Source organism: Anomaloglossus baeobatrachus, chromosome 1 (genome assembly GCF_048569485.1).
Source record: "Anomaloglossus baeobatrachus isolate aAnoBae1 chromosome 1, aAnoBae1.hap1, whole genome shotgun sequence".
Taxonomy (NCBI): Eukaryota; Metazoa; Chordata; class Amphibia; order Anura; family Aromobatidae; genus Anomaloglossus; species Anomaloglossus baeobatrachus.
The window spans coordinates 76,551,135-76,572,291 of NC_134353.1; the positions used below are offsets into that span (position 1 = coordinate 76,551,135).

General features: G+C 44.0%; 1 protein-coding gene across 1 annotated transcript in view; it reads right to left on the minus strand.

The window, feature by feature from the left end:
• Positions 1 to 14,302, minus strand: part of MAN2B2 (mannosidase alpha class 2B member 2) — a 107,771-nt gene extending 93,469 nt beyond the window's left edge. Inside the window, exons 1-5 of the mRNA XM_075333372.1 lie at positions 14,122 to 14,302; positions 10,962 to 11,108; positions 7,865 to 7,970; positions 5,413 to 5,585; positions 183 to 298 (exon numbers count right to left, since the gene is read on the minus strand). Of these exons, the coding sequence (XP_075189487.1) occupies positions 183 to 298; positions 5,413 to 5,585; positions 7,865 to 7,970; positions 10,962 to 11,108; positions 14,122 to 14,244 (665 nt within the window). The 5' untranslated portion in view covers positions 14,245 to 14,302. The remainder of the gene's footprint in view (positions 1 to 182; positions 299 to 5,412; positions 5,586 to 7,864; positions 7,971 to 10,961; positions 11,109 to 14,121) is intronic.
• Between the last annotated feature and the right edge of the window lie 6,855 nt (positions 14,303 to 21,157).

The window sequence follows — 21,157 nt, forward strand, 5'->3', positions numbered from 1 at the left end:
GCACATGATCGGAGAAATATCTAACGATGCACTCTACTAGTGACATGATTGCTGCGGCCGGTAATTGGCTGGGACTTCCAAAGTCAGCACAGACCTCCTGTGCTGGAGCCGGGCTGTGGATCTCCAGGGTGCTGGGAGTCAGGGACGTACACACTTTTGCCCATTCCTTTATACTAATGTACCTGTTGGTAAAGGGCAAGTAAGAAGGGGTACAGTATCTGAACTCGTCCATGACGTGTGTAAAGATCTCCTGCTTCTCAGATAAGGAGCGAGACCCTCGCCAAACAAACTGCAGCTTCTACAAAAGAGAAAAGATAGGGATAGCCATGAGTAAAGCTGGGGTCACACTAAACGACAGCGACAACGACGTCGCTGTTACGTCACCATTTTCTGTGACGTAACAGCGACCTTGTAAGTCGCTGTTATGATCGCTGCTTAGCTGTCAAACACAGCGACGCAGCAGCGATCATAACGTCGCTACATGTGCAGAGAGCAGGGAGCCGCGCACACTGCTTAGCGCTGGCTCCCTGCTCTCCTAGCTACAGTACACATTGGGTTAATTAACCCGATGTGTACTGCAGCTACATGTGCACAGAGCAGGAGCCGGCACTAGCAGCAAGAGCGGCGGAGGCTGGTAACGAAGGTAAATATCGGGTAACCAGGGAAAGGTCTTCCCTTGGTTACCCGATGTTTACCTTGGTTACAGCTTTCCGCAGCTGCCAGACGCCGGCTCCTGCTCCTTGCTCGCTTCATTTCGTCGCTCTCTCGCTGTCACACACAGCGATGTGTGCGTCACAGCGGGAGAGCGACGACGAAAAAATGAAGCTGGACATTCAGCAACGAGCAACGACCTCACAGCAGGGGCCAGCTCGTTGCTGGATGTCACACACAGCGACGGGACGTCGCTGCAACGTCACAGAAAATGGTAACGTAGCAGCGACGTCGTTGTCGTCGTCGCTGTGTGTGACACCACCTTAAGGGTACAGTCTCACTAAACGACGTACCAGCGATTTCGACCACGATATGACCTGGTCAGGATCGCTGGTGCATTGCTACAAGGTCGCTGGTGAGCTGTCACTCAGGCAGATCTCACCAGCTACCAGTGACCAGCCCCCAGACACACGTGGAAGCGATGCTGCGCTTGGTAACTAAGGTAAATATCAGGTAACTAAGCAAAATGCTTGGTTACCCGATATTTACCTTGGTTACCAGTGCACACCGCTTAGCGCTGGCTCCCTGCACTCGTAGCCAGGGTACACATTGGGTTAATAAGCAAAGCGCTTCGCTTATTTACCCGATGTGTACTCTGGCTACGTGTGCAGGGAGCCGGTGTCTGGAAGCTGCGGATGCTGGTAACCAAGGTAAATATCGGGTAACCAAGCTAAGCGCTTCTCTTAGTTACCCAATGTGTACCTTGGTTACCAGCGTCCGCAGCTTCCAGACGCCGGCTCCCTGCTCCCTGCACATTCAGATCGTTGCTCTCTCGCTGTCAAACACAGTGATGTGTGCTTCACAGCGGGAGAGCAACGTCCAAAAAAATGAACCAGCACTGTGTGTAACGAGCAGCGATTTCACAGCAGGGGCCAGATCACTGTTCAGCGTCACACACAGCGAAATCGCTAATGAGGTCACTGCTGCGTCACAAAAACTGTGACTCAGCAGCGATCTCGCTAGCGATCTTGCTATGTGAGAAGTACCCCTAAACCATGCGGCGTACCTCCAGAGACTCTGGGATTGTGGTGAGGACTCATTCCTGGCAATTACAACAAACAAGTAATGAAGCACTTGTTTTCTTTACGAGAAACAATACTAGTTCAAAAGGAAAGTCTGGCCCCTCGCCCAGGAACCCCCCAGAGACCCGCACAGGGGTACATGATGTTACATCCAAAATACGGAGAGTGGAGAGGAATCCTCTCCAGCTGCCTCATAGATTTACACATGTATAAGAAATATTATGTGCAATGCACCTGTATTACCGAATATCATTCATATCAGACTGCACATAATGTACAATGTAATAGTATAATATTATTACAGTATATCATTTAGCACAATTGCAGCTGGAAAAAAAAAAAATGAAAAATCATAATATAAATAGAAATTATAGAAATCCAGAGACTACAATTGTGTTAGAGTTTGGGTAGATTTACTCAAGAAAATACTGCAGGAACACCAAATTACTGAGTGCAGTAGTATTCAGTAATGAACTTCCTATCAGACGATGGTAAAGTAGAGCAAAAATGGCAGAGGACAACCCCCAAGGTTCTCAAACCTTGTCCAGTCTGGTCCTCTGTGACGGCCGGTCTTCACTTCTGCACGCGCCTTACCTGGCACTTTGGCCATAACATCATGACATACATCTCTGGGCTTAGTAAGGTGCAAAGGAGGTGTCACGGGTGACAGACAGTCATATGGTTTCTGGCGATTGAAAGTCACAGAATTTGGCTGCGCAGAATGCTCCCGGACTTTCTATTGTTCCTGCTGTCAGTATTCACTAGTATAGGTAGCTTTCCTGCTGGATTTTCATCTCTCCTACTTTTGGACCCAGCAGGAGCTCTCCTTCCATCCAGCTGCTGATCATCAATATTCTCTTGGTACTTAAATACTCCTGGACTTCTGGTGGTGATATTATTCAGTTCATTCTTGCTCTGGTTGCAAGCAGGTGGTTTGCTCTCATCTGTAGTATTGTTGCTGAACATTTACCTAGTCATTGGTGGGTAAGTAGTTCATGCTTTTTTCCCTATGTGTCCTACTTTAGCGTTTAATGGAGTTGATGAAGAGCTCATCCCAGCCGTTCCCTATTTAAGTCCCATCACTAGGGATACCTAGGCTCAGGTATTCATATGCATAGTTGCAAAACCTATCTAAGGTGGTGAAGGACCCCAGGGGCCAGCAGTAGGTTTGGTCAGGGGTTACTCTCTACCCCTTCCCTTACCTTTCGCCACTCACTTAGTACTTCCCTGTACCTAGCGTGACAGGATGGCGGGTGAAGTAAAGATTGGCCACCAAAAGAGCAGACTGGACTAAGAGACAAGGGCATCAGAAATCAAAACTGCTCATCTCTAATAAATAAAAAAAATTTTTTGCATCATGTAATGAAGAGGTGGTTTTCAAACTTATAAAGCTATAATATATCGCTCCGGTATTCCATTGCTTTATGATGGGTGGGAGTCTGAATTCTGATAATCCCACCCACACACAGAAAGGAGGGGCTGCAATTCTGATGATTTCCCCTTCACAGCTGTGCACATGGCAAGAAGCAGAAGTCAGCGTTATTCATTTGAATGGGGAAAAGACAATGACGAGGAACACGCTGCTACCCCATCGCTGCACCTTCTCAATGCATTTTCAAAAGCGTATTAGGGAATTTCTATTATTGTTCTATTATTGCAGCTTATTTCTATTTCTGCAGGTTATATATATATATATATATATATATATATATATATATATATATATATATATATATATATATATATATATATATATATATATATATATATATATATATATATATATATATATATATATATATATATATATATATGTTAGGTCCAGAAATATTTGGACAGTGACACAATTGTCGCGAGTTGGGCTCTGCATGCCACCACATTGGATTTGAAATGAAACCTCTACAACAGAATTCAAGTGCAGATTGTAACGTTTAATTTGAAGGTTTGAACAAAAATATCTGATAGAAATTGTAGGAATTGTACACATTTCTTTACAAACACTCCACATTTTAGGAGGTCAAAAGTAATTGGACAAATAAACCAAACCCAAACAAAATATTTTTAATTTCAATATTTTGTTGCGAATCCTTTGGAGGCAATCACTGCCTTAAGTATGGAACCCATGGACATCACCAAACGCTGGGTTTCCTCCTTCTTAATGCTTTGCCAGGCCTTTACAGCCGCAGCCTTCAGGTCTTGCTTGTTTGTGGGTCTTTCCGTCTTAAGTCTGGATTTGAGCAAGTGAAATGCATGCTCAATTGGGTTAAGATCTGGTGATTGACTTGGCCATTGCAGAATGTTCCCCTTTTTTGCACTCATGAACTCCTGGGTAGCTTTGGCTGTATGCTTGGGGTCATTGTCCATCTGTACTATGAAGCGCCGTCCGATCAACTTTGCGGCATTTGGCTGAATCTGGGCTGAAAGTATATCCCTGTACACTTCAGAATTCATCCGGCTACTCTTGTCTGCTGTTATGTCATCAATAAACACAAGTGACCCAGTGCCATTGAAAGCCATGCATGCCCATGCCATCACGTTGCCTCCACCATGTTTTACAGAGGATGTGGTGTGCCTTGGCTCATGTGCCGTTCCCTTTCTTCTCCAAACTTTTTTCTTCCCATCATTCTGGTACAGGTTGATCTTTGTCTCATCTGTCCATAGAATACTTTTCCAGAACTGAGCTGGCTTCATGAGGTGTTTTTCAGCAAATGTAACTCTGGCCTGTCTATTTTTGGAATTGATGAATGGTTTGCATCTAGATGTGAACCCTTTGTATTTACTTTCATGGAGTCTTCTCTTTACTGTTGACTTAGAGACAGATACACCTACTTCACTGAGAGTGTTCTGGACTTCAGTTGATGTTGTGAACGGGTTCTTCTTCACCAAAGTATGCGGCGATCATCCACCACTGTTGTCATCCGTGGACGCCCAGGCCTTTTTGAGTTCCCAAGCTCACCAGTCAATTCCTTTTTTCTCAGAATGTACCCGACTGTTGATTTTGCTACTCCAAGCATGTCTGCTATCTCTCTGATGGATTTTTTCTTTTTTTTTCAGCCTCAGGATGTTCTGCTTCACCTCAATTGAGAGTTCCTTAGACCACATGTTGTCTGGTCACAGAAACAGCTTCCAAATGCAAAACCACACACCTGTAATCAACCCCAGACCTCTTAACTACTTCATTGATTACAGGTTAACGAGGGAGACGCCTTCAGAGTTAATTGCAGCCCTTAGAGTCCCTTGTCCAATTACTTTTGGTCCCTTGAAAAAGAGGAGGCTATGCATTACAGAGCTATGATTCCTAAACCCTTTCTCCGATTTGGATGTGAAAACTCTCATATTGCAGCTGGGAGTGTGCACGTTCAGCCCATATTATATATATAATTGTATTTCTGAACATGTTTTTGTAAACAGCTAAAATAACAAAACTTGTGTCACTGTCCAAATATTTCTGGCCCTGACTATATATATATATATATATATATATATATATATATATATATATATATATATATATATATAATATATATATATATAATATATATATATATATATATATATATATATATATATATATATACATACACACACACACACACACACACACACACACACACACACACACACACACACACGTGTTAGAATAACAAATAAGCAGTTTATTATGCCAGTATGTTCATACCTTGGAATCCTGCATTGCAGCTTTACTGTCAAAATCAATGCGGGCAATAACGTGGGCATTAAATCCAGACATGGCAAATATGGTAGGCGAGGTGGAAGAAGCTCCGAAGGGATCCACATGCCAAGAAAACTGGGGTCTTACTCCAAATGTTTCATACAAAAAGCCGTGGCCCTCTGTATAGAGAAAGAAGTATTGCACAATTTCTATTGGTATCCAATCAACTCTACATTGCCTGACTGTATAAATGCGGAAGTAGAACTGGACAGGCCTAGATTTGGACTAGGCTAAGTGATGTTCTCCCACTATGGATGGAAGGAGCTACTTCACTGTGTGTGATATAGCTGTCATACTTTAAGGTGGACCCTCAGCACGGCAAATAGCAAATTCTGCATAATTATAATGCGTAATAAAAAATAAAGCCAAAATATATATATTATATACACACACACACGATTTTGCACATTTTCCCACCTACAAACAATGAAGAGGTCTGTAATTTTGGTATTTGATACAATAGTAAAACAAAACTTAATATTTGGAAAAGAACCTTTGTTTGAAATTACAGAGGTCAGACATTTCCTCTAGTTCTAGACCAGGTTTGCACACACAGCAGCAGGGATTTTGTCCCACTCCTCCATACAGACCTTCTCCAGATCTTTCAGGATTTGGGGCTGTCACTGGACAACATTGAGTTTCAGCTCCCTCCAAAGATTTTCTATTGGGTTCAGGTCGGGAGACTGGCTCGGCCACTCCAGTACCTTGAAATGTTTCTTACACAGCCGCTCCTTAGTTGCCCTGGTTGTGCATTTTGGGCGATTTTCATGCTAGAAGATCCAGCCATAAACCATCTTCAATGCTCTTACTGAGGGAAGGAGATTGTTCATCCTTCTTCCAAACACAGCGAGTGGAGTCGATACCAAAAAGTTGTATTTTGGTCTCATCTGACCAAATCACCTTCTCCCATGCCTCCTTTGAATCATCCAGATTGTCATTGGCGAACATCAAACGGGCCTGGGCATGTGCTGGCGTGTGCAGGAGGACCTTGGACCTTGTGCTCTGCAGGATTTTAATCTATGACAGCATAGTGTGTTACTAACGGCAATCTTTGAAACTGTGGTCCCTGCTCTCTTCAGGTCATTAACCAGGTCCTCCCATGTAGGTGTGGGCTGATTCTTGACCTTTCTCAGAATCATCTTTACCCCACGAGGCGAGATCTTGCATGGCACACTAAGACTGACATTCAACTTGTGTTTCTTCCATTTTCTAATAATTGAGCCAACAGTTGTTGCCTTCTCATCAAGTTGCTTGCCTATTACCCTGTAGCCCATCCCAGCCGTGTGCAGGTCTACAATTTCGTCCCTGGTGTCCTTAGACAGTGCTTTGGTCTTGGCCATGGTGGAAGAGGTTGGAGTGGATGGACAGGTGTCTTTTAAACAACAAGTTCAAACAGATTGAATTAATACAGGTAATGAGAGCAGAGTAGGAGCTTCTTAAAAGTAAAAATAACAGGTCTGTGAGAGACAGAATTCTTGCTGGTCGGTAGGTGATAAAATACGTATTTCATGCAATAAAATGCAAATTAATTATTTAAAAAACATACAATGTGATTTTCTAGATTTTGGGGGGGATTCTGTCTGTCACATTTGAAGAATACCAACAATAAAACTTACAGCACTGTCCATTCTTTGTAGGTGGGAAAACTTGCAAAACCAGCAAAATATATATATATATTATATATATATATATATATATATATTATATACACAAGCACTGATAACACATAATACCGCTCTAAAGTGCTCAGTTCTTGAATGCAGTGCACACAAAAAGCAATATACAGGCCCATAGTAAGCATATGTGTCCGTACATTGCTCAGAGGGATAGAGTGTACAGACCCGTAGACTTACTATTAAGTCCATACAGCACTTTGTACTGTAAAAAAGAGCTGCATACTGCAGACCAATATTTTATGGTATCAATGGGGGTCTCAGGACCCAGACCCCCACTGACCAGTTGTGCTTTTTGCAGGATCTATATTTCGCTCTCCTAAAATATGATGTGTAATGCATACATTAAAAATATGACAATTATTACTGAATCATGTGTAACACTAGTGAACAGCAATGTGAAAAGAGAAGATAGACTAAGGGCTGTGTAAAATTTGGTGTAAGTAATAGGAGAGAAATTTATCATAGCAACTAACAGGAGGGTTTATAGAGGAGCAGTCATACAGAAGGCCTTGTGCTACATATGGAGATACCATTATAAGTGGCACATAGTAAGAGATGACCCAGTTATGGTTTTTGCATTGCAGCCCAGGAAATCTGAACTAGGCCACTGGTAACCGATCAGATTTCAAACTCATTTCTTAAAGACACTTTGGAGAATCAAATAATGGGCAGGTAATTAACAGGTTTTGGTAAGTCGGTCCATTAGAGTATGGAGCAGGCACCTGTGAGCTGTAATATCTGATCATCTACTGCAGTAACGGCTTCATCGTGCATCACTTGTCCACCGATGATGAACTCTAATCGTCCGTCTTGTACCAACTGATGCACCTGTGAACACCAGAAGAAATATGAGGATGGGCTGCAGGATAGCAATAGTTAAGTGCTGCACAATACAGGGGTAACAAAGGGATAGTATAAAAGGAAGTCCCTGGTGATAGGAAAGCGGAGACCTCCTGCAACTCACCTGAGTCTGTCCATAAGCTCCCTAATGTCCCTATACGAGTCATTCCACCCGTTGCCATCACATGTCAAGGCCCTTGCTTGACCCGAGCTCACCTTGGCTAGTAAGAAGACCAGCAAGAGCATTAGTCTAACCACAATAATATTAGAACACAAGGTAAGGAAGACAGACAGAGGAGGGGGGGGCGGGAAATCAATGCAGGAAAACACCACCACAGCAATAGTCATGACACCCCAGCTTCTTCCAGACTAGCTATTTCTAAAGTGGTCAGCATAAGGATGAGATTCTATAACCGGCATCAGATGGTAAAACGTGACTTAATAGCAAAGGGGAGTGGTCACAAACAGTTGCACCTGAGATTAAGGCTACAAAGGATAGCCAGATAAGAAAAATTGCTTAAATCCTATAGCAAATAAGAAAGTAGATTCCCTCAAATACAAGCTGCAGACCCGTGCATAATAAAGGTGTTGTGACCTTCTGGTTCCAGACTTGCCAGAGGTCTTCCCAGAGTGGGACACACCCATGACAATAAGGCTGTGCAGACTGCATAGCAGGGGGATTGAAAATGAATGAAGGAAGCAATATTGCAGACTGTAACTTAGAAGCTTGAATGATTTGATATGGAATAGTTCTATGGAAGGTATATAAATCAATTTCCATTTGTCCTCCATGCAGGGCCGCCATCAGGGCATTACAACCGTGACTACTGTATGGGGCCCTGTGAGCAGAAGTCAGGAGGGGGGCCGGCAGCTCACAGCCCGGGCACCTCCCCTTTCATCCCTCAGCTCACCAGGCCCCAGGAGGCGGAGCCACAATCAGGGAAATGAGGAAGGCCCATGCCGCTAATAGAGAGCTGCCCTCTCTCTTTCTACTCTGCACTTATCTTTGTGATCGATGAAGAGCAGGACAGGAAACTTATCGGACCAGAACGGAGGAGCTGAGAAAATGAAGGACATTCTGCCCCAGCAACTTCAGGACCTTTCAGGTCATCTGACTAATCATGTGCCTGATCACATGACCAGAAATGGAAGTTGCTGTAGCTGTTTAACTACTGCAGCCTCTGTGCAAGTCACAGCGGCTCCTCTCCTGCTCTGCACCGATCAGGAACTACAAGATGAGGTAATGAATAGTGTATATTAATGCTTGTGCCTGTTGTAGGGCTGTGTGTGTATATATGCATGTATTCTGCGTGCAGCAAAGCTATGTGTGTGTACATGTGCATGTAGTCTGCGTGTAGCAGAACTGTGTTTGTATGTGTGCATGTATTCTGCGTGTAACAGAGCTGTGTATATGTGCATGTATTTTGCGTGTAGCAGAGCTATGTGGGTATATGTGCATGTAGTCTGCGTGTAGCAAAACTATGTGTGTGTATATGCAGTCTGTGTGTAGCAGAGCTATGTATGTATATGTACTCTGTGTGAAGCAGAGCTATGTGTGTGTATATGTGCATGTAGTCTGCATGTAGCAGAGCTGTGTGTGTCTATAGGTGCATGTAGCAGAGCTGTGTGTGCCTAGGTGCATTTTGCATGCATGTAGCAGAGCTGTGTGTTCCTATAGGTGCATGTAGCAGAGCTGTGTGTGTATATATATATAATATATATATATATATATATATATATATATATATATATATATATATATATATATATATAGCAGAGCTGTATTTGTGTGTATATGTGCATGTAGTTGCATGTAGCAGAGCCGTGTATGTACAATATACTGTACAGACTGCAGAGAGACACTACCTTAGTACATTAAAATTAGTAATTCACCATCAGGGAAGTTTTAATAGGAAAAATGTTTATTCTGTTTCTGCTGTGTAGACCTGGGGTGTGTCTTATGGTAAAGAGCATCTTGTAGTCCAAAAACTATGGTACTTAGCTTTATTAAGCCCCGGGGCCCCAGTCATAGCCACTAAGGTATGGCCGCTGAAGAGGGGGCCGGCCGTTTGTGACATCATCAGCGACGTTTGATGCTGCCGGCCGCCCTTTGCTCCTCTGTTCATTGTGAAATTTGTACTGTGCATGTGTTAAAGAGGCTGCTATGCGCAATAAAAACAGGACCCTCCCGGAAGATGAAGGATGTCACCGCGAGGAGAGAGGATCCTCCAATCACTGCCGAGCACCAGGTCTCTATTTGAGCCTTGTGTCTTCAACATGGGAGCAGCCCACGGCTCATGAGTATAATCTGTGTGTGTCTTTTTTTCGGCTCCTCTTTGCGGCTCATACACAGCACCATACTGTATATACCAGTGCACACTATAGTCTGTATTATGTCTATGTATACTATATGTGTATATAGTGTGGATGTGTGTGTACAGTATGGTGCCGTGTATACACTATAATACACTATATGCAGCCCCCAGACTCCATATTTTGTATACGCGACCAGCATCCTCTATATTTTATTATGTAGCTTGTATGTATCTTACATACATTATATATATATATATATATATATATATATATATATATATATATATATATATATATACACACACACATATGACCGACGATTCTGTTTGGGGCTAGTCTCATTTTGAGAAAACCCGAAAAATGGTAAATGCAGCTTTTTTCAGGCTGTCAAAATGACGACTAGCGGTTAATGTTTGATTGGTGGGGACTGTTTGCAGAATTAGAGATTTTCTAAGAGTGATGGTGGCACTGTGGAAGGTTTGAGGGGTGGAGGGGGAGTCTCAAGCAGGCCCAGAAATTTTGGCAGTATGGGGCCCTGAAATTCCTGGTGGCAGCCCTGCATCCTTGGGAAAGAGTTTGGAAAAAAAGAGAAAAAACCCATAAGTTTTCATAGATGAGTAAAGTAGACCCAGCTATTGGTATTAGTTTCATCCCTTGGCTTACCTGCTGCTTTTGGACGTCTCCTGCCACCACGTCCCACCATAAGCGGAAAAATTCCTGTTCGACCACAATGAACTTGCGATTCCCGTCCTTCATTAGCTCGTCCACTACAGTTGTGTACACATTGGCAGCATAGGCATGCATGCTCTCCTGAAAATATACCATTCTGTATTATTAAAACAAGAAAATATGAAATCCAAGAAAATATAAATAGTCCGGACAACAAAGGTCAACTCAGTGGGAAGACATCAGCCACGGGGAACTATGTAATGGGTGAAGAGGGGGTTGCCTAATACTGAAGAACCCCTTCTTAATAGCTTAGCAAAAGGCAAGGGATAAAAACAAGGTATCAGATAACTGCGTGACAGGTGATAACCTGATTGGTGGGGGGTCCATCCGCTGAGACCCACACTGATCTTTAAACTTTTTTTTTTTTTTTACGTGTTTTTACATTTTTTTCGCTGCAATTTTTATTTATAGCAGGTAATTTTAAATAAACCAAATGTGTTTCAAAAACCTCCCGTTTGCCAAGTTACCTGCTTTTGATAAAACTGTAGAAACAAAATCACGTATGGGTTACATGCGTTTCTAGTGTGCAAACGAATAAAAACGTAGGTGCGTTTTTTCTTATCTAAAGATTTTCCACATTTCCCACATTTCATTCACGTTTACGGGGAAAATTCACCAATTTCATTTTACAAAATTAGCTGACCCGTTGCAAATTTCAAAAAACGCTCTGAAGCTTTAAAAAACAAACAAAAAAACTACAGTGGGCGTGACGTGTTTATACTGTAGATTCAAACCACTTTGCTGGAACTAGAATGTGCTATAGTTTTTGCTCAAAGAATTACACAACAGAAAAAGTGCACCGGGTGCTCATACCAGGAACTCACCCTTAGGGCTCTTTTTCACTTGCGATTTTCAAGTGCGAGTGCGATCCGATGGAACATTGGATCGCACTCGCACCAGTGTTAACCAGTGAGGCAGTGTCCTCTGTCCTTTTATTTCTCCACACGAATCGTGCTCTCGGTGCAATCACAGTATGCTGTGTTTTGCAGGGAGTCTCAGCTCACACACCCCTACACAAGCCTATGGGAGCGTGTGAAACATCACACTGCACTCGTATGTTATGCGACTGCAGTGTGATATACGCAGAGACAGTCAGCGGAGGAGATGGGGAGAAAGTGCTCCCTCCCTCTTCTCTGATGCTGTGATACATTCGCATGACTCTTGGCTGACACCCGCATCAGAGGGTCATTAGCATATCGCTTCTGATGCTCTTGCATCCGAAGCAGTACGTAAGTGGAAAAGAACCCTTAAAAGGGTTGTCCAGGACTTAAGGCTACTTTACACGCTGCGATATCGGTCCCGATATCGCTAGCGTGGGTACCCGCCCCCATCTGTTGTGCGACACGGGCAAATCGCTGCCAGTGCCGCACAACATCGCGCAGACCCATCACACGTACTTACCTGCCCGGCGACGTCGCTGTGACCGGTGAACCGCCTCCTTTCTAAGGGGGCGGTCCGTGCGGCATCACAGCGACGTCACTGAGCGGCCGCCCAATAGAAGCGGAGGGGCGGAGATGAGTGGCCGGAACATCCCGCCCACCTCCTTCCTTCCTCATAGCGGCTGGGAGGCAGGTAAGGAGAGGTTCCTCGTTCCTGCGGCGTCACACGGAGTGATGTGTGCTGCCGCAGGAGCGACGAACTACATCGTTACTGCTGCAGTAACGATATTCGAGAATGGACCCCCATGTCACCGATGAGCGATTTTGCACGTTTTTGCAACGATGCAAAATCGCTCATCGGTGTCACACGCAGCAACATCGCTAATGCGGCTGGATGTGCGTCACAAATTCTGTGACCCCAACGACTCGGTATTAGCGATGTCGCAGCGTGTAAAGCCCCCTTTACACATTGATTGCCAGATTTTAGGATAGGTCATCAATATGTTACTAATGAGTGTGCGGCACCCGGTGCCCGGCTGATCAGCAGTTTATGGCAATGGATTGAATAGCCATAAACTCCAGCTCCATCAATAGTTATTTGGGCAAGGCCGGGTACTACAGATCTCCCCTTGTTTGAATTATTAAAGGGGTTGCCCGGACTAAAATTACAAGTCTGCAGTTACTCTATGTGACTGCAGACTTGTATTTCCTTACATCAGGTGCACGGTGAGGACACGCTGGTGTCAAAGTCGGAAACTGCACGAGTATGTGATATCCACACTCCAGGCCAAAATCCGACTAGAGGGGTGAGGCCTCACTCTATTGAAGTGAGCGAGCCCGAGACCATCTAGTCGGATTCTGCATATCACATATTTGTGGTCGCATGACCACCGTTCACGGGTCTGAAATTGGAGACTCTTCACTGCATACAATGTAAGGCTCCGCAAGTCTGCAGTCACATAGTGTCACAGAGACTGACTGCAGACTTGTCATTTTAGATTGGATGATCTCTTTAAAAGGGAATCTGTGACTAGGTTTGTGCCACTTAATATGAGAGCAGCATAATGTAGGGACAGAGATCCTGATTCCAGCAGTGTGTCACTTACTGAGCTGCATAGTATAGTTTTGATAAAATCACTGATTAATTAGCAGTAGATAATCATTACAGGACTACTTGGTGTGCTGCAGGTAGTCCAGCATAATCATGAGCTCTGTATAACTGCTAGATCTGTAGCAGAGAAAACAGTGATTTTATCAAAACTACAGCAAGCAGCTCAGTAAGTCGCATATCACTGGAATCAGGATCTCTGTCTCTATATTATGCTGCTCTCAGATGGGGGAAGCAAAAACCTGGTGACAGATTCCCTTTAAGGGACAGATGTGCAGTACCTGTTCGCAGTCTCTATACCGTTGATGGAGCTGTGAGGTTGGGGTGACCGGTGTCGCACCCCCACTGACCAGATGTTAATGACCTATCTCAAGAATAGCCTATAAATATAAATGTCCTGGACAACTCCTTTATTCTTGGTTAACTTCCTGGTACCTAAGAAATACAACTCCCAGCAGGCATTGGTGCTACATATATGCTGCTGCTGCTTATGGCAGACTGTAATAATATATACTGTGTGAAGAAAGTGAAACCAGCATCTTCACGTGATGCAAACTTGGTGTCAGCTGACTTCCCTATATACTATATACACAGACTATGGCTGTACCTGCACTGTGTACACCCAGCCGACGTCCATGTGACTGTGGGGGATGACAAACACCCGAATGGGGTGAGCAGAGGAGCCGGCTCCGCACAGGGAGAGGAAGACGAGAAACAGCAGCGGTGACATGGAGCAGAGAGAACCAGGAACCGGCCGTGCAACACTGGATCACAGGAGGAAACCCAGTCTACGGCAAGCCAGAGCAGGCAAAATATACAAACGCGTTCCTCTTGTACTGTGAGGCTGGAAATAAGGATCCTACCATTATACTTCAAGAAGAGTCATTACTAAGCGGAATAGCATATGTTTATCAGGTGCATGTTTATAATGGAAAGCAATTATATGTATATAATACTTTATTGCAAATTAGTCCTAGAAAAGGTCAAATTTCATATACATAAAACAGATTTAGGCCTCCTTCACACATCTGTGGCTCTGGTACGTCTGACGTCTGTCTTCACACGTGCTGAGATATGGACACACGTATACACATTAAAAAATACAATGCTGAAGTTGGTTTCTTATTCGGCAGTTTCTTATTCCGCTATATGATTTATTTTCTGGGGTTTTTTTACAGGTTTCTCAACAAAAATAAAACATCCCCAGTATATAATACCATGCAGTCATGTGACCTGTATATAATACCATGCAGTCATGTGACCTGTATATAATACCATGCAGTCATGTGACCTGTATATAATACCATGCAGTCATGTGACCTGTATATAATACCATGCAGTCATGTGACCTGTATATAATGCCATGCAGTCATGTGACCTGTATATAATACCATGCAGTCATGTGACCTGTATATAATACCATGCAGTCATGTGACCTGTATATAATGCCATGCAGTCATGTGACCTGTATATAATACCATGCAGTCATGTGACCTGTATATAATACCATGCAGTCATGTGACCTGTATATAATACCATGCAGTCATGTGACCTGTATATAATACCATGCAGTCATGTGACCTGTATATAATGCCATGCAGTCATGTGACCTGTATATAATACCATGCAGTCATGTGACCTGTATATAATACCATGCAGTCATGTGACCTGTATATAATACCATGCAGTCATGTGACCTGTATATAATACCATGCAGTCATGTGACCTGTATATAATACCATGCAGTCATGTGACCTGTATATAATGCCATGCAGTCATGTGACCTGTATATAATACCATGCAGTCATGTGACCTGTATATAATACCATGCAGTCATGTGACCTGTATATAATGCCATGCAGTCATGTGACCTGTATATAATACCATGCAGTCATGTGACCTGTATATAATACCATGCAGTCATGTGACCTGTATATAATACCATGCAGTCATGTGACCTGTATATAATACCATGCAGTCATGTGACCTGTATATAATGCCATGCAGTCATGTGACCTGTATATAATCCATGCAGTCATGTGACCTGTATATAATACCATGCAGTCATGTGACCTGTATATAATACCATGCAGTCATGTGACCTGTATATAATACCATGCAGTCATGTGACCTGTATATAATACCATGCAGTCATGTGACCTGTTTTGAATACACTTAAAAACACCTAAAAAAAATTATAAGTCTAGTACAAAAATGGGATCAAAATGGTCACGGAGGTATGTTATTGAAGGGGTTAAATGGCTTTGGGCCACTGATCCCACACTACAATTACATACCTAGTGATGCCCCACATCAAATTCATGTCACTCCAGCCTGGCCGAAATGGGTTCTGGGCATCAGAACTGGCATCAAAGTGAGCAAAGTGCCAATTTTCACAGTAATAAGTAACAGCTGTTTTTAAGGGGTTAAATGGCTTTGGGCCACTGATATCTCACCATATATACATACCTAGTGATGCCCCACATCAAATACATGTCAGTCCAGCCTGTCCCAAATGGGTATGTAACTGTACACTGTAGTGTGATATCAGTGGCCCAAAGCCATTTAACCCCTTAAAAACACCTATTACTTATTCAAATCTGTGAAAATTGTGTTTCTGCCCACTTTGATGCCAGTTCTGATGCCCAGAACCCATTTGGGCCAGGCTGGAGTGACAGGAATTTGATGTGGGGCATCACTAGGTATGTAATTGTAGTGTGAGATCAGTGGCCCAAAGCCATTTAACCCCTTCAATAACATACCTCAGTGCCCACTTTGATGCCCATGTTTGTGCCAGTTTTATATATTTTTTTAGGTGTTTTTAAGTGTATTCACAACAGGGCATATGACTGCATGGTATTATATACTTTGGATGGTTTATTTTTGTTGAGAAACCTGTAAAAAACCTGAAAATAAATAATAGCCGAATAAGAAACTGCCGAATAAGAAACCAACTTCAGCATTGTTTAAAAAATCATGACATGAACCATGTGTCCAGGTGCTCCACACAGTGACATGTCCTTTTTCTGCCGGCAGAAGAAACAAATCTCCTTCTAACCATATCTATAACGTTCATGGGGCAGGGTGACAAAATAATCACCCTACCACCAGCACAAACTCCATAGGGAGAGTACAACACAGGAGAACAAAAGGAGTTACGGTATATGTGATCAGATAATTTATTTTTAAATATTTTTTTTAAATAGTAACAATATAATTTTATTAACTGAGAAAGATGATGACACACACATCTAAAAACAGTGAATGGATCGTAAAAAACAATATATAGGGGTACCGAAAGCCATATAGGCGTATAATAAGGCAAGGCAAAAAATGGTAAGTATACTAAAGAGGTGTAAATATACATCTCAAAACTACTGAAAAAGTGCCAGAGTGCAAACAATGAGCAGCATCAAAAGGAGGCAAATGTTAAACCATGAAAATATCACTATAATATTTAAAGGGAATCTGTCAGGTAATTTGTGTTTTAACCTAGAAGCAGTGTGATGTGTGGCCTAGTACCCACTTCCTACCCATCCCTGTGTTGTAATAATGTGTAAAATGAATGTATAAAAATATGTTTTATTACTTACATGTTCCCTATGTAAACAGAGGGTCTAGTCCCCTTCGCGTTGCATCACATATTTTCCTTGGTATCAAGCCCCTGTGGGTGTGATACCATGGATCTACTTGAGCGACGTCCCGTCGCTCCTTGAGATCCCGTGCGTGCGCACTTACCATTCCTGCAGCGTTGTTATCCGGGTGCTTGCTTCATGTCTTCAAACGCGCTCTGTGCATGCTCAGAAGACTCGTGTGGTTCCAGTCATGTGCAGTGCGCGTCTGAAGACGAGAAGCAAACACCCAGATAACAACGCTGCGAGAATGATAAGTGCACATGCGCGGGATCTCAAGGAGCTGACGGTGACGTCACTCAAGTAAATCCATGGTATCACACCCACAGGAGCGTGATACTACGAAAAGCATGTAAACGCCCATGGGGCTAGAGCCTCTGCTCATTTACATAGGGGACATGTAAGTAATAAAACTTTTTTATACATGCACATTACACATTATTACAACACAGGGTTGGGTAGGAAGGGGTTACTAGGCCACACATCACACTGCTACTAGGTTAGAACACATAAATTACCTGACAGGTTCCCTTTAAGGGAGAGGATACGTCCTGAATATATATATGAATTATAAATATCAATTGCCTCCTTATATAAAGTGCCAGAGTGCAACAAAAAGCAGCATCAAAGAAAGAGAGTACATATGACACAATAGTATAATGTATACCAAAGAATGGTCAGCAATTGCCATCTAAATCCGTATCGGTATCCCCTAGGACAGTGATGGCGAACCTATGGCACGCGTGCCAGACTGGGCACGCAGAGCCCTTTCTGCCGACACGCGCTGTCGCCACATTCAGCCACTTTGAACTGTCGGTGTGATCGCGCCGGCAGTTCAAAATAGTGTTGGAGCAGAGGAGACATTTCTCCACTCTCTGACACTCCTCCTCTCCTAGGCTGCAGGCCTGTTGCCTAGGAGACGACGGAGCGTCAGTAAGCGGCGCAGCCGTCTTGTGGCCGCGCGGGAACTGACTGAGGACCCAGTGGCGCGCAGCGGTGGAGCGGGTGCTGGAACGTGAGTTGTTTTTTTTTTTTAATTTTTAAACTGTGTGCGGCTGTGCCAAAGTGTGGGGGGACATGGACAGTACGGAGCAAACATGGACAGCGCGGGGCAAACATGGACAGCGCGGGGCAAACATGGACAGCGCGGGGCAAACATGGACAGCGCGGGGCAAACATGGACAGCGCGGGGCAAACATGGACAGCGCGGGGCAAACATGGACAGCGCGTGGCAAACATGGACAGCGCGGGGCAAACATGGACAGCGCGGGGCAAACATGGACAGCACAGGTGGAAACATAGCTGCAAGGATGGGGGAAGCATGCAAAGATGGAGGGAAACATGCAAAGATGGGGGGAAACATGCAAAGATGGGGGGAAACATGCAAGGATGGGGAAACATGCAAGGGTGGGGAAACATGACTACAAGGATGGGGGAAACATGGCTGCAAGGATGGGGGGGAAACATGCCAGGATGGGAGGAAACATGCCAAGATGAGATGAAACATGCCAGGATGGGGTACATTTAGCAGGAAGGGGAACATGCTACGAAGGGTGACATTTACCAGGATGGGATATATTTACCAGGATGGGATATATTTACCAGGATGGGAGATACATTTACCAGGATGGGGGAAAACATGCCAGGATGGGGGTACATGAACATGCCAGGATGGGGAACATTTAGCAAGAAGGGGAACATGCCACGAAGGGTGAAATTTACCAGGATGGGATACATTTACCAGAATGGGATATATTTACCAGGATGGGATACATTTACCAGGATGGGGGATAAATTTACCAGGATGGGGGAAAACATGCCAGGATGGGGGTACATGAACATGCCAGGATGGGGAACATTTAGCAAGAAGGGGAACATGCCACGAAGGGTGAAATTTACCAGGATGGGATACATTTACCAGGATGTGGGATACATTTACCATGATGGGGGAAAACATGCCATGATGGGGGTACATGAACATGCCAGGATGGGGAACATTTAGCAGGAAGGGGAACATACCAGGAAAGGGGACATTTACCAGGATAAGGGAACATAGCTGGATGGGGTACATTACCAGGATGGGGGAACATGCCAGAATGGGATACATTTACCAGGATGGGGGAACATGCCAGGATGAGGTACATTTACCAGGATGGGGTCATTTAACAGCATGGGGGAACATGCCAGCGATGAGATACATTTACAATAATGGGGTACATTTACCAGGATGGGGTACATTTACCAGGATGGAGGACATTTACCAGAAATGGGGTACATGCCGGAATGGAGGAACATTTACCAGGATGGGGAATATGTCGGGATGGGGTACATTTGCCAGGATGGGACCATGATGGGGACAAAAATACCAAAATGTAGGAAATATATACCAGGATGGGGGACATGTTTACCAGGAAGTGGCCCAGGAAGGGGGACAGAACTACATAATGAAGGGGGAGGGGAGCAACTCGTACGTCTTTATGGGTTTTCAGTATGTTCAGACTTTGAAATGTAGATGTGGATTACAGGGTGAAATCTGATTGCATTCCATGCTAAAATTTCTGTCTGTCTAATATGCTGCAATTTTTTCCAGAAACATCAATGCAACTTCTGTGTCTGAAAAGGGCAGTGGCTCAGCTTCAATGTGCGGTAAGCATGCATGAGCGTGAAGCCCCCTGCTGAAGAGAAGACTGCAAAGGTAAGGTTAAAATCAATTATTTACATAATAGGATTGGTTGGCACTGTGGAAAAAAAATTGGGTTTAGGGCTACAGTTTGGGCACTCGGCCTGTGAAAGGTTCGCCATGACTGCTCTAGGACAAGGATTCCCCCTGCACCCACCAACGCACGTTTCACCTGAGGGAATGAGTGTCCCCACATGTGGTTTCTTCAGCGGGGGGACAACTACTACCATCCCTATCCATTACTCCTTATACCTAAACTGTTTAATCAGTTAGCTTGGAGCTAAATTGTTTTCTAAACTTGATTTGAGGTGATCATATACTCTTATACATGTTTGACAGGATGATGAATGAAAAAACGCTTTTAACATGTCTGAAAGTCAATATTGTGATGCTATCTGGGTTGACCAACGCACTAGCGGTTTTTCAGAGTTTCATAAATTACATTTTTTGCTTTCTAGATGGGTAGATTTGTGGTAATCTGTCTGAATGACATTAATTTATTCACGTTCTTAGGAGAAACATGGGAGCATGTCTAGCAGGTCCTTTAGATTATTTGTGACAATCATTTATTTAATAAACTGAAGAAATGTAATTTTGAAGTGCAGCAGGTCCAATTCTTAGGTCATCTGTTTTGTGCTTCAGGGTTTTGGATGGATCACGTTAAAGTACAGACCGTCCTTGATTGGGTGCAACCGAGTAACCTTAAAGAATTGCAGAGTGTAGCACCTGGTCCTGGTCCCAGCCTGGTATCCCCACGCATCTCTGCTCCCAGGTCCCAGTAGGGGCATCCTTCATCTCATCTACCCGGTCCTAGCATAGTATCACCATGCGTCCCAGGTCCCGGCAAGGGCACCCTCTGTCTCACCTGCCCAATCCCAGCATGATATCGCCATGCGTCCCTGCTCCCAGGTCCCGGCAGGGGTGCCTTCCCTCTCACTTGCCCGGCAGTTCTTCTTGCTCCTCTCCTGTCCCAGGATCTACCACGGTCTCCTCCTGCTTCTAGGTCACACACAATTCTGCTGTGAGCGCCTGGTCTCACCCTCTTTCTTAAAGGGCCAGGCATCTCATTACCCAGAAGCTATTCCTAGGTCACCTGTTACCCTAAAGGTATTTAAGACTGCCTCCCCTTACAGGAGGGGCCTGAGCAATGTTGCCTTTTAGTGTGTTGCTAGTTATCAGGTCCCTGTACATTACTGTGCCTATTATTGCTATTTAGTCCTAGTAGCAGCCTCGTGTGCCTAACCTCTGTCTTGTCCTAGAGCCACTTCTTCCGTGCCGTGACGTCAGAGCCGCTACCTCCGTGTTGCCACGTTTCAGCCACCTCTGTGTTG